Source organism: Gorilla gorilla, chromosome 1 (genome assembly GCF_029281585.2).
Source record: "Gorilla gorilla gorilla isolate KB3781 chromosome 1, NHGRI_mGorGor1-v2.1_pri, whole genome shotgun sequence".
In the NCBI taxonomy this organism is placed as follows: domain Eukaryota; kingdom Metazoa; phylum Chordata; class Mammalia; order Primates; family Hominidae; genus Gorilla; species Gorilla gorilla.
In genome coordinates, this window is record NC_073224.2 from 13,408,800 (window position 1) to 13,422,945 (window position 14,146).

General features: G+C 40.9%; 1 protein-coding gene across 5 annotated transcripts in view; it reads left to right on the forward strand.

Moving 5' to 3' along the window:
* The window catches only part of PLD5 (phospholipase D family member 5), a 444,561-nt gene extending 431,348 nt beyond the window's left edge, over positions 1-13,213 (forward strand). For 3 of the 5 annotated variants that reach the window (XM_055380524.2, XM_063707281.1, XM_055380530.2), the window contains one exon: positions 6,118-13,198. In XM_055380524.2, coding sequence (XP_055236499.1) covers positions 6,118-6,374 — 257 coding nt within the window. In that variant the 3' untranslated portion in view covers positions 6,375-13,198. Of the gene's footprint in view, positions 1-6,117 lie in introns of all 5 variants that reach the window. The other 2 variants (XM_031002678.3, XM_055380520.2) reach the window with 1 other exon arrangement.
* Positions 13,214-14,146: the final 933 nt, after the last annotated feature.

The following is a 14,146-nucleotide window of genomic DNA, read 5'->3' on the forward strand; positions in this document are numbered from 1 at the left end:
ATCCCAGCACTTTGGGAGGCCAAGGCAGGCGGATCACGAAGTCAGGAGATTGAGACCATCCCGGCTAACACGGTGAAACCCCATCTCTACTAAAAATACAGAAAATTAGCTGGGTGTGGTGGCATGCACCTGTAGTCCCAGCTACTTGGGAGGCTGAGGCAGGAGAATGGCATGAACTCGGGAGGCGGAGCTTGCAGTGAGCCAAAATGGTGCCACTGCACTCCAGCCTGGGCAACAGAGCGAGAGTCCTCTGTCTCAAAAAAAAAGAAAAAAAAAAAAAGAGAATATTATTTCATTCCTGTTGTCACTCTCAGTGACCCAAAACGTGATTATTTTGATTTTTCTCATGTGCACCAACTTATGGAGAGTAATATGAAATCAGCTGCAAGTGATTAAAAACAACCCCAAAATCATTTAATAAAAAATGGGAACTTTTGGCTTAATCATCAGGGAACCCAGGGATGGTTCAGGTTTTAGGCACGACAGGATTGAGGAACTCAAATCTGGATATTTTACATGTGGAGTTTACTTAAACTAAGATGTTGTGTGTCCATTCAGCAGTGACTTGTACCTGTATCTAAATGTTCTTTTGTGGGAATTTTTTTAAAAAAGGAGGTGAGGGCTTAAAAATTAAAATTAAAAAAATAAATACCTGAAACCAGGAATTTTTAAAAAATGTACTTTTGATGAATTAAATGTTTTAGGCCGGGCGTGGTGGCTCACACCTGTAATCCCAGCACTTTGAGAGTCTGAGGCGGGTGGATCACCTGAGGTCAGGAGTTGGAGACCAGCCTGGCCAACATGGTGAAACCTTGTCTGTACTAAAAATACAAAATTAGCTGGGTACCGTGGCATACACCTGTCCTCCCAGCTACTCAGGAGGCTGAGACAGGAGAATCGCTTGAACCCGGGAGACAGAGGCTGCAGTAAGCCAAGATCCCACCAGTGCACTCCAGCCTGGGGAAGACAGAGCAAGACTCCATCTCTAAATAAATAAATAGGCTGGACGCGATGGCTCACGCCTATAATTCCAGCGCTTTGGGAGGCTGAGGTGGGTGGATCATGAGGTCAGGAGATAGAGACCATCCTGGTAACACTGTGAAACCCCGTCTCTACTAAAAATACAAAATATTAACCAGGCGTGGTGGCGGGCACCTGTAGTCCCAGCTACTCAGGAGGCTGAGGCAGGAGGATCGTTTGAACCTGGGAGGTGGAGGTTGCAGTGAGCCGAGATTGTGCCACTGCACTCCAGCCTGGGCAACAGAGCGAGACTCTGTTCTCGATAAAATAAAATATTAAAAAATAATAAATATATATTTTAGAGTGAGACAAACCTATATTTGAATTGCAGCACTGACACTTACAAGCTGAAAAATGGTAGAAAGTCACATAATCTCTGTAAGCCTCTATTTTCTAATCCGTAAACTGGGGATAATAGCACCCACCCTTCAGTGGTGCTATGAGGCTTAAACAAGATAGTGTATGAAGAGCTCCTAACACTGTCTCCGATCTATCCATATCTTTAGGAAATATTGATTCCTGGCTCTCTCCTTTCTTCTTCCCTCTATAATACATTTTTAAATGAGTGAATTTTACACATAATATTTTAGCAAAATGTTAATTCCCTAGACTGAAGCATAGTTCTAGTATAAAAATACTCAACCCTAGAAGAAAAAAAAATCCATCAATAATTTAAATAATTATCAGCATGTTCTGATCTCCTAAGTCATCACTGAGATACTTGCTGAGAACGCAGAGTTGAGAAAAATCCACAGTGGACCTTGCATGGAATCACTGCTCCACTAAGTTTTCATAAGACTTACAGAAGAATCCCCAAACAGTGTCATCTCTCTAATTTTGAAATCTCCAGGGTACATTTGAGTCAAGCTCTGCAAACTTGTCTAGAAGATGGTTTGAAGGATTGGAGGACTGACAAGGGGGTAGCGGGTGGATGGAAGGCACTCAAAAGTCCCCTGAAGGCCCATGCACCTTCCCAGCGAGCTCTCTTGCAAGCTCATCATCATGTCCCTCTGAGTGACACTACAGTTCTCCTGGCAACTGGGGCCTCAGCATGCATTTTTGGAAGCTGCAGTGGTAGTCTCAAAAAAAAAAGCTGGATGAAATTGCATCCCAATTAAAAAAACACTGAAGCATATATGTGATTTTGAAGTCAAGCCAGATGGTCAGGAAGTGAAAGGTAGAAGAGCATGATCACAAAGGTGCAGGAATTCCTTTATCGGCCTGTGAAAGCTTTCCAGAGCCATGATTCCTGAGATGAGCCTAATTAAAGCTTTTGAGCGTCAGTAAAGATGCCGGATCTTGGCTCAATCCATTGAATTTGAAGGAAAAAAAAGCTGTTATTTCATAGAATAAGCCTTCAAAATCTTGTCACCTCTCTCCATCATTTCCCCCCGCCCCAGGCTGCCTCCGAAGCATATTTCCATGTATATTTCCTTCAGAGAGAGTGGTCTGCACATGCACGGAGCAGAATTCTCAATGTGGCCGTGATGCTCCTGACCTCGGGGGTCGACATTGTAGTCCACGGAGAAGCACACAATTCTTAGCACAAAGGATGCCTTTAGGATCAGAGGCAACATGGAGTACAAGTAAAGGGTGGACCCCGGAGTCAGACCTGGCTTTGAACCTCAGCTGTGATATTTTTCTCTTCCCGCTTTGGACAAATTACTTAACCCTTCTGTGCCTTGATTTCCTCATCAATACGATGGAGTTTGTATTACCACCTCAGAGGACGGCAGTGAAGACTGAAGAAATAATGTAATGAGATGATATATTGACTGCCCTTGTTACAGTGCCTGGCAACAGCTGTGGGGATGAGAGTTTAGTGTCATATCCAAAAGCCCCTAAAAGGCATGCAAGACCCCAGGAGCCTTTTGCTTACGGAGTGAGTAGAAGATACTGCCTGGCAGGGGACACCTGAGCAACACTCAACCCACGGGAGCTACTAATCCCCAGTTGAGAGATCCAGTCCTGTATTTACCTGGCACTGAGCATTCGCACAGAACTGCGGCCTTTGCGCATAGTCACGTGTCTAAGAGCACACGATCAGGAACGCCACCTTGGCCACGGGGGTCTCTGGGCAGAGACACCAACACAGTATCATGTACCACTTGGAGGACAGTTCACTAATTTATATCAGAAAAAAATTCGTCCAAAGCTATGTCTATCATGAAGCCACTGATAGTACCGTTGTGCTGTTTATTGAGGGGGCAGATGATGGGTTGGGATGAGGGGAGAAGGATAAAGCAAAAGGGGGCAGGTCCCTCTCTCTGCTGATACTTGGTTTAGGGACTTGGTGTTCTTAGGCTCTGAGGAATAAACTTTAGGAGTAAAATGAGAGACAAGAAACCACCTTCTGATGTTCCCAGGGGTGCCAAATGGAAAAGGGACTCGGTATGTTGGAGGGCTCCAGAATACAGAGCAGAGACCAAAATACAAAAGCTGCAAAGGAACAGATACTGGCTGTCTCCCAGATGTGCTTTCTTCCAGCAGCTTCTCCCACAGATGACTGCGGGCCCTTGGGCCAGGGGTGCCCAGGGAGACAGATGATCTCAGCGTCTTAGTGATTTCTGCAGCGAAACCTGAGTTGCTGCAGAGGGGACGGAAGGCCAATATCTCCACCTAAAGCCTGCCAGTTCCCTTTGTGGAATCAGCTCTTACCCAAAGAAGAGAACAAAACTGGGAGCTTAGATCAGACCTGGCCTGGTGGTAATTTCGAAGATAATTTTGTCCACCTTGACATGGCTAAATGTTTTTTAATGAGAATAACTCCTGGTTTATCATACAGTCTGGCAGACCTGGGTGCACCAGTGATTAGCCATGTGATCAGGCAAATTGATTCACCCCTTTGAGCCTCCCACTCCTCAGCTGTAAAGTGGAAGTAAGTCCCACCAACCATATAAATAATGTATATAAATACCAAGTAGAAGCTGGTTCCGGTGGTTGCACCTGTACTCACAGCTACTTAGGAGGCTGAGGTGGGAGGATCGCTTGAGCTCCAGAGTTCAAGGCTACAATGAGCTATGGTCAGGTCCCTGCACTCTAGCCTGGGCAACAGAGAGAGATCCTGCCTCTAAAAATAAATAAATCAGGCCCGGCGCAGTGGCTCACGCTTGTAATCCCAGCACTTTAGGAGGCCGAGATGGGTGGATCACTTGAGGTCAGGAGTTCGAGACCAGCCTGGCCAATATGGTGAAACCCCGTCTCTACTAAAAATACAAAAAATTAGTGGGGCATTGTGGTGGGCTCCTGTAATCCCAGTTACTCAGGAGGCTGAAGCAGAGAATTGCTTGAACCCGGGAGGGAGAGGTTGCAGTGAGCCAAGATTGTACCACCGCATTCCAGCCTGGGCGACAGAGCAAGACTATCTCAAAAAAAAAAAAAAAAAAAAGAAAAGAAAAATAAAGCTACTCAGCTACAGAGTAGGGCGTCCACAGAAAGCAAGTGGAGGGATGTGGTGTGTTTTTCTTATATAGGAGTCTTATCTATGTAAAAGCTAAGCTAAGCTGTGTCTGTGTGTGAGTGAGCTGACAGCATGACAAAATTTATTATTCTATCAATTTAAAGAAAACATTCTTGGTGTAATGACATTCTAGTGTGTAAGTACATCGAAGCATAACTGTAGCTATCCCGAAAGCACATACTGTTATGGGTATTGGGACATCTGGACTTTCCACTGCTGTAGGACTGTATCCTTTGGGGTATCTTTAGGCTGTTTTCTCAACTGTAAACATCTATGACCATGGTTGTGACTGGCAAGGAACATGCCTTGTTAGTCTCAAGATGGAGCTGAACTGAAAATGGCATTACTCTAGCTCTCCAAGGCTGCTGCTTCCCCCACACCTTGAAGATGGACTACACGGGAGTGGCATACACATGATTAGTCTCTTCTAGGGCAGATCCCAGGCTTACTCCTTTGCATGAGCTGAATCGTGTCCCTCCAAAATTCATATGTTGAAGTCCTAACCCCCAGTACCTCAGAATGTAACTCTATTGAGAGGCAGGATCTTTAGAGAAATCGTCAAGTTAAAATGAGATCATTAGTGTGGCCCCTAATCTAATATGACCGATGTCCTTGTAAAAAGGGGGAAATTTGGACAGAGACATGCATAGAGGGAAGACAATATGAAGAGACAGAAAATGTCACAGAGACGTCGGGCACAGTGGCTCGTGCCTGTAATCCTAGCATATTGGGAGGCTGAGATGGGAGGATTGCTTGAACCCAGGAGTTCAAGACCAGCCTGAGCAACACAGCAAGACCCCATCTCTATTTAAAAATTTAAAAAAGGAACCAAAAAGAATAAATAAATAAAAAGAAAATAGAAAACGTCCATCTACAAGCCACGGAAAAAGGTCTGGAACAGATCCCTCCTCATAGTTCTCAGAAGGAATCAACCCTCCCAACACCTGGATTTTGTCTCCAGAACTGTGAGACAATACATTTCTGTAGTTTCAGCCACCCAATTTGTGGAACTTTGCTATGGCAGCCCTAAAAACACGAATACACCACGTAACACGGGCAGTCATACTTGAGAGGCTGTTCTCATAGCACCTGCCCCACCTTCCTGGGGCCAAGGGGCCGGATCCTGGGTCTGGGAAATGATTTCTAGTCCAATCGAGTGTTTGTTAGGAACTGAGTCTCCTCTGGCTTCAGCGTTTTCTTTGATGTGAAAGCTTCAGGGACTTTATAATTAGAATCCCTCATTTGTTCACATGGATTAGATGATGTCTCTTTGAGAAGGTAGTAATTACTCACAGGATTTTTAAATGAATCCCTATATATTTTAAATGTTGCTGTATTTAGTGTGGCTTGTGAATGTCAATAAGAAATAACATTTACAAGAAAGAACAGCAGATTCCTTGTTTTGAGTTTCCGCCGGAGCAAAGCTGAAGAAAATGCCAAAATAATATGCAAATATTAATATGCCATATGTAAGGCTTCTTGGATTTTTTTTTCGGAGCTGTCAACACAATTCAGCCTCTCCGTTGTTATTCCTGGATGTTGATGATTTTTAATAGAATCCACTCTGAATTTCATTATGTTGGGTATGTTCCCAGTGGACTCTAACTCCTCAACATTATTTCTTTGTTTGTTTGCAGGAAATTTTGATTGGGTAGGGAATGATTTCACCCAGAATGCTGGCACGGGCCTTGTTATCAACCAGGCAGATGTGAGGAACAACAGAAGCATCATTAAGCAACTTAAAGATGTGTTTGAAAGGGACTGGTATTCACCGTATGCCAAAACCTTACAGCCAACCAAACAGCCAAACTGCTCAAGCCTGTTCAAACTCAAACCCCTCTCCAACAAAACTGCCACAGACGACGCAGGTGGAAAGGATCCCCGGAACGTATAACATGATGAAGAAACTGATAGGACAGCTCCGTATTTCATATTTATACATAAAGGACTTGAGGAGAGAAAAAACACTTTAATATGTCTCTTTTTTTAGGGAAAAAGCACACTTATAAAAAATATTCTCTGAACAACACATAATACCTATCTAACAATATCTTAGCGTCGTGTACACTAAAATTAAGACTTTTGTATTTGTTACCTCTGACAGAGAATGTCATTCTGGCATAGAAGTTAGTTTTTACGTTTGCATACAAATTTTAAGACTTTCATTCCTGCTCCTTTCTAGTTTTAGAACTTTTTCTGCTGACCTACCCGGTCAGTTGTTAGGAAGCTTAGCATGAGGTGGGCTCTTTAACACCATTCTGAGAACTGCTGATTTAGAGAGGAAGGTGAGGATTTTGCCTTGGAGAAGAGACTGATAAAACCAAGTGTTTATTCTTGTAAATCGTCTCCAAGACCTACACAGTCAGCTAAGCGTGAATAGCTTACATCTTATGCCAGCCTTCAACACCCTTGAAAAATATCCTTTTCTGTCTTGCTCATTTTCTTCTTATACCATAAGTTTTATTTGGTATCATTTTCTCTTCTCACAAAATGTTCCTATTATATAGCATTTTCTGTATTCACCTCAACATTACTTCTAACTATGATAACATCTTTTGAAAACATACAAATTTTTCAGAATGGATACTAAGTGGAAATAGCAGTCTTTCATTTTCACCTTTCAACTGAATCCTTTTTTCCCCTACCGAATTGGTATTTAAAAAAAATCACAGTCAGCAATATGTATCCTTTCTCTCAAGCTCAGAAAAAGTATGTAGCCACCTGCTAATATCCAGCAAGCTATCAAGTCTGCATTTTGGGAATAAAGTAGTTTTTCACATTTTTGTTCAGTTTATGGTATTATAAAGGAAAAATCTCTATGCGTCAGTGGATTTTAATTTCTTTAGAATCATTATGCTGTTAAGAGTATGCCAGCAAACATTTCTAGAGCTATTTAATATACCTTGTGCTATTTAATATACCAAATGCTTTTCAGAGAAATGCAATTTAAATACTGTGCTTAACATATTTTACTAAGAAACAGAAATATTGAATTATTGTTCTATAACGTAATCGTGTGTTGTTGTTTTATATCTATACAATATATACCCCTGTATTAATGGAGACCATTGCTACACTAGGGAGAGGCATGGCCTCTTCAGAGCCCACAGCAGGTGGCCGGGATGTCCAGTTCCAATGTTGTTCCCGACTCTGTGACTCAAAGTGGAGCCCCTCACTGCTTGGCCTCGGGCTTCTCTTGGTAATGTAGACGGTAATAACTCACCTACCTCGCAAGGATGTTGTCACGGTAGGAAATATTTATAACTTGTTTTGAAATCAAAAGAACCTATATAAATGCTAAGCATTATAATATATAATCTTTTTCTTGAAATAAACTTTGTCATATCTTGATAGAATCAACACCAGGTCCTCCCCAAGAATCCACAAAGGAAAACAAATTCACAGCTTCCTGTTGCAAATGTGGATGAAAAGAACACAGCCCCACAGAAACCCTGGTGGAGATCTAGATTGTCAACATTTCAATAGAACATTGCGTTGGGCTGCTTTGGCATGAATAACATCAACACAAAACTAGACATCGTGCTAGAGCTGGTTCTTCAGGACCATAATATACATGTATTTTCAGAGCAAGGAAACACTCAGTTATTCTTTTTCATTTCTGGAGACTTGATTTCTAAATGCCAAAAGAGTGATCGAGGAGCCTGTGAATCTTATCCAATGGATTTACTTAATATAGAATGGCTATGTTGGTTATCCAGTGAGTGATCACATTACTTCCCTTCTTGTTATTTGCAAGTATTGCTTCACTAGATATTTAACCAGTTGATCAAGAGAGCTGGAAGGAAGCTGTATTTTTAAGGGTAGCATGGTTTTATGACTAATTGGGAGATTCTCACTGAAATTCTTCATCAATAATAGTCAGTCCCTAAGACTAAATATTTACCATATACACAATCCATATTTGAGTTGGGAGTTATAACTCTGCCAGTTATCCCAATAAAGTAAATGTGGCTTTGGTGATGATTTTAAAAAGAAAGCAGGCTGGGTGCGGTGGCTCACGCCTGTCATCCCAGCGCTTTGGGAGGCCAAGGCAGGAGGATTGCTTGAGGCCAGGAGTTTGAGACCAGCCTGGGTAGCATAGCAAGATCCTGCCTCTAAAAATAAAGAAAGAAAGAAAGGAAAGAAGGAATCAGAATAGGAGTGGAGACAAACCTACCAAGTTCACACTCAAACAAAAGCGACCTGAGTTGGTTTTAAAAAGGACATCTAAAGGGAGAAAAAAAAAAAACAAACTAAAATTTGTTAGTTCTCAAGTTGTCCCCTGAAGTATTCATCCACAGCCATGGGACACTCATAGGCTTGGTGTCATGGGGCCCCTTCACTGTCACTATCTGCTGTGTGTGCTACGGGAAGAGAATGTCATCCATTACGGAATGACCATCATTGCCATTTCCTTTTGAGGCCTGGCAAAATGCTACCACCAGGAGCTGCATCCCAGGCTTTTCTGCCAAGTAGCAGCAGCAGATGCCTACCAGACACAGCAAGCCCCTAATCAGGGGAGTCTGGGCAGCGGTGGTGACTCCATGGGGCCACACTGTCCTTCTGTGGCAGCCAGAAAAGTGACCCCCATACCAAGAGTGTCAGAAATGGGTTCATGTCTCCCAAGAGAACATTTCATTCTGCAGAACTTTCCTTCATTTGGATGCTTTAGCTATCCCTCTAGAGATGGCTTTCCTTTCTTTTAGACTTGTTTCTGTGCTAAACAAACTATCAACCTCCATTCCCCCCACCCTGAAATATCCCAGGAATTACTTTTCAGGAGGAAAAGAATGCAAAACAAAAACACGTTAATCTGACACCCTCTGGTGGATGTCCATGCCAGAAATTATGAGGAGCAGGGTGACTACTCCCCATTAACATTCCTGGATTTATTTCCCAAGAGGCAAAAAGGAAAACAAACACAATTAGAGACTATAACTTGGATTTCAGTACCACTAACACTAACTTAGTGCCTTATTTATCCTCAAGTGTTGATTTTAAACAATGATTTATTCTATGAGAACACTTCTCTCTCCTGTGGAATTCAAGATGACCTTCCAATGGGCCTACCAGTTGAAAACTTCCATTTGAGCAGTGACAGTTTTTATGCTGCCTGTTCTCTTCCCAAGCCCCATCACCTTTATCCGCCCCCCCAAATCAAATCATTGCACACACCATCAAAGATCAATACTGTGGGCCTCCACTGCATTGTCACTGGCCACTAGCCTATCAAATAATTGAATCACTGCTTGTCCAACCATTGGAGAGGAAGTGGAAGAGTGAGGTGACATCCATGCTTTGTAAACAACAAGCTTGAGGTGCCTGAACCTGATAGAAACAAGGAATGCTGAAAATGTCCCCACTGACTGAAAAGAATGCCATAAAGAGATGCTTCGCAGACTTCCTAGGTCCTGTGGCACAGAGAATGAAAACTAGCCTCTTTAACAAGTCAAAGCAGACAAAGAAACAAAAGGTCTGCGGATACACTTTGCATCTGTGTAACTCTGGGCACCATTCGGGCCCTCTCTGTGCTACTGTTTGTCTCATGTCTGAGTGGTTCTTAGTGAGAGGGGTCTGATCACATTTTTGGTTGATCTCACCCTTTGAAAAATATGGGAGATTTTTTTGAAATGCAGTTAATGGTTTGTTACAAGTGCCTCGATGAACCTGGGATTGATAGAAGCTCATTTCCCACCAGCCTGTGGCTATACTCAGTGACTCTGATTCATTCTGTTTGTTTTTAGGAACTTTTATTGAACTAAATTCCAAGGGGGGAGAAAAGACCATAAGAATTTCTTGATAAGATCAGATCTAGGGTCTATCTGTCTCAGGAATTCTATCCTACAATTAACTTTTTTTTCCATACGTATGACCACTGGTATGTGTTTCTGTGTCCAAAATTCATTTCATTATTTTTAACTTTAGGAATGTAAAACGCTGCCATTACTTGCATAGAACAGCCACTTCCTATCATGAAAGATACTTTGTTATTGTTTATTCAAACTCAGTCCTTACAAACAGCCCCATATATTGTGGACAAATGTTTCATTCTTTTATCTTTCTGTACTTGTTCCCAATGAACTGGTGTGCTTTATTATACACCTTTTAAAGGCAAAATTAATATAACTTCCATTTGGCCCAAGGTAAAAAATTTTCCAATTTGATTTGGATTAGCATCTTTCATTTTCCTTTTATATGTTGTTAACAAAATAGCTGCTTACCATTTTCACCTTATTGACTTAAATTGACGGAGGCTTTTGAATAGCCCTGACATCAACCCCAGTTCGCAGCCTGTCTTTCTCATTTGAGAGAATTCCCATCTTTGGCTGAATTATGAAGATGCTGCTTTTTACAGTGACTCAATGGGTATTCCTCAGAAGTTTCTTGAAGATGTAAAAATGAAATTTTCTTATTTTTGACCCATTAGCAGTCTTGTATTTACAGAGTTCTAAAACTTCACTGGTCATTTACGCTTCTTTTGGCAATTTGAAAAAAAAAAAGTTATATTTAATAGACTATTACACATTTTCTTTTGCTATGTTCAACTACTAAACTTCTAATTCTGTTACAAAAGGTGTCTTGAATTTTTAATGTTCCTTTATGTAAATAGGATAAACTTGTACCTGGACATATCTATATTATTAACCTTAAGATCCCTAAGTAAATGGGTTTGATAAAGGGTTGAATTTGGGGGAATCATTAAAATTCTCAAACTTTTCGTATAACCAGATGCTCAGTTTTTTCAGAAGTAAATATTAGATGGCTTTTTCATACTGTGAGATGAGGCATTTCTTTTTCTCCTCAAGCTGATCTCAGAAAGAAATCAGTCCCTCATCAGTAACCAAGCTGTACTGTGGTAAATTATGAAGAAGGTAGATGCGACTGGTCCAATGGGCCCACTGTTTTGTATATTCACACAAGGAGGCATCTTTGAAACACTATACCTCTTTCTCTAAAAAAAAAAAAAAAAATCATTTCCAATAAATGTTCATTCTGAGTACATTAATTTTTAGTGAGAAAAAGAAACAATCATAGAGACCCCACTAGAGAACCTAGTGTCTGCTCAGCAAACCCATATTGAGGTGTAGAGCATACCTTAACAGCCATCTCAACCAGTTCCCCCAACGTGTAAATTCCCTTCCCATTTGGGCATAGAAGTTGACAGCCTAGAGTGTCAGGATGGCCGAGTGGTCTGAGGCTCCAGACTCAAGGTGAGAAGCTGAAAACCTACTTGAGCCAAACAATTTGGAGTGCTTCATATGGTTCCTTTCTCAAGACCCACACAGGATAAAATTTTGTTGATTTACTAAAGTAATTTGGATTTGAGGCAGTCTTATCTCTGAAAGGATATGCACAGCATGTAATAAGGTGGGTACTGTTTTCATAAAGAGAATCAATCTGAGAGGCATACTTTTTAAAAAAAACTATCATTGGAGAGGTTAGCAAAGGCTTAAAAGTGAACTTTGAGTCTGCAATAGTCAATAGTATTCTGATTTTATTGGCAGTTTCTGAATGCTACAATTTTGTGTTTTTTTAAAAAAAAATGGGCTAACAGTGTGATGACAGTCATGTACAAGGAGTCCAATTAAATCATAGTAAGGGTGAAGATTATTTGTGATTTATTTTTATATGAGAGATAAATTAGTAAGGAGAATAGATCTCTTTTTATGAGGTGGATATCTGGCTCTCAAACCCATTCCTTTTGGCTCAGACATTAAAAAATTATTAATTCCCTTATGGACTCTCCTATTCCCCATGGGCGGAAAATTCTGAAAAACAGATGAGACATTCTGAGCCCCTTGCAAGACAAACACAGATGGTTTCTAATTTAGAGTTTTCCCACACAAATGCACAACCAATCTTGGAAATATGACCTCAATTCCCAGGATTAAAAACGTTGAAATTATATGTTACTTTCCAATATAAATGGAGGATGAAGATCTTTAAAGACAACTCAGAAAATATGATCCAATAACATTCAAATCAGAGCGTAATCTACAATTTCACTTATTAGTTAAAAAGTGAAGATTAGCTGCTTCTTTAAAAGGGGTGAGTTATTAAAGGCAACATCCTAGAAAATGTAACAACAAGAAGGCAACACCATATTTTCAGCAAAGTTATGGTACTGATAAAGCACTTTGAAAATCCTCTGTAGGAAAATGTCATTGAGAAACAAAGGCTGGTTTGTCTCCAGTGATAAAGCTATCTCTCATTCATATTTCATAGGTAGATCTATAGTTTTCCTGGTGTCTTGGAGAGACCCTACCTCCACAGCTCCTGCAGGAGCAAAACCATGTTTTCTGCCATGTGAGCGCTCTACACTGGCCACAGCTGATTGTACCAAGGTTCAGTACCCGACCCAAAGAGACTCATTTACAGGCCAGAGGGCGGCCTAAGGAATGAAAGTGTACCTAGCAGTGGTATTCTTGTTTGATGGTACCTGGCCCCACCAATCACGGCCCTCTTTTAGGGAGTTTGAATACCAGAAAGTAAATGATGAATAGGAAGCACAGCCAGAATAGACACAGTCACCGTAATGGTGCCTCTGAGAGCAGTGACAGCAGTTACTTCTGCAGTCAAGACAATTTGAGTTCTTGTTGATTCACCATTCTGCTCTTAGCTTACTGGAGAAAGACTTGATTCCTGAACAATGAGTCTGGACTTTGTAGATCCTGGGTTGCTTTTTTTCTTCCTTTCTTATGTATTGACATAAATAAACTCACATTAACTGAAGTAACCTGTGTGTCTGTTCTCTGAAACCTGGAAGGGCCTAACACGATAAAGTGAAAGCTATCCTCATTTTTAAGTAGCTTGGAAGGAAAAGGGGAAAAAAAAGAAAACACTGTAGTATACCTTGTTGGGTCGGATGGAGACTCATGTTGGAGATCTCCATGGTGAAGCATGTGGATCCATGCCATAAGGGTTAAATATCAAATCAATAGTAATCAAACGTGTTAGACTCATAAAGTGTGTTTGAAACATTGAGCATGGAAAGTTAGGAAATGACTACATGATAGACATAGAGACTGTTAGAGCTGGGGAGCGGAATTAGAACTCTTGAAGCCCAGACCCACTATTTTTCTATATGAGGAAAATGAGGTGTAGAATACACAGAGTTAAGTAGAGACAGATATGTTATAAATTTAGATAATGTTTTAAAATACACAGTCTAATGATCGACTTAACAAATGCAGAAGTTGCTAATAGTATGCTAAATATTTGGTGTAAGTAGGCAGTTTACAGAAATGTGTAGAAGACACAAGTGAAATCACTCCTAGGAGGTCTGATGGAGGAAGGTGGGTCTATTGAAATGTCATAGGAGGAAATGGAGGAAGTGGGGGTAGTATCAAGACACATTTATCCTGCATGGTTCCCAGCTCAATTTAAGTAGAGATTAGTAATATCAGAAGGTCTAGAGTTAGATGATTTTTAAGATTATTTATTTACTTTGGTGGTGGTGTGTTAGATATTTTGTTTCACATTTAGCCTATGGTGGACACTCATTGAAAAAGAATGCCATAAGCTACCATTTAGCATATGGGTTGAAAACAAAATTCTGTATTTTGGAGTTTGTCACTCAGCCAGTTAGTTTGTAGTTATTTATATAAAAAGGATGCAAGAGCTAGGACATTTAAGGAGTCTAAGGTCTGCAGACAGTGATATATT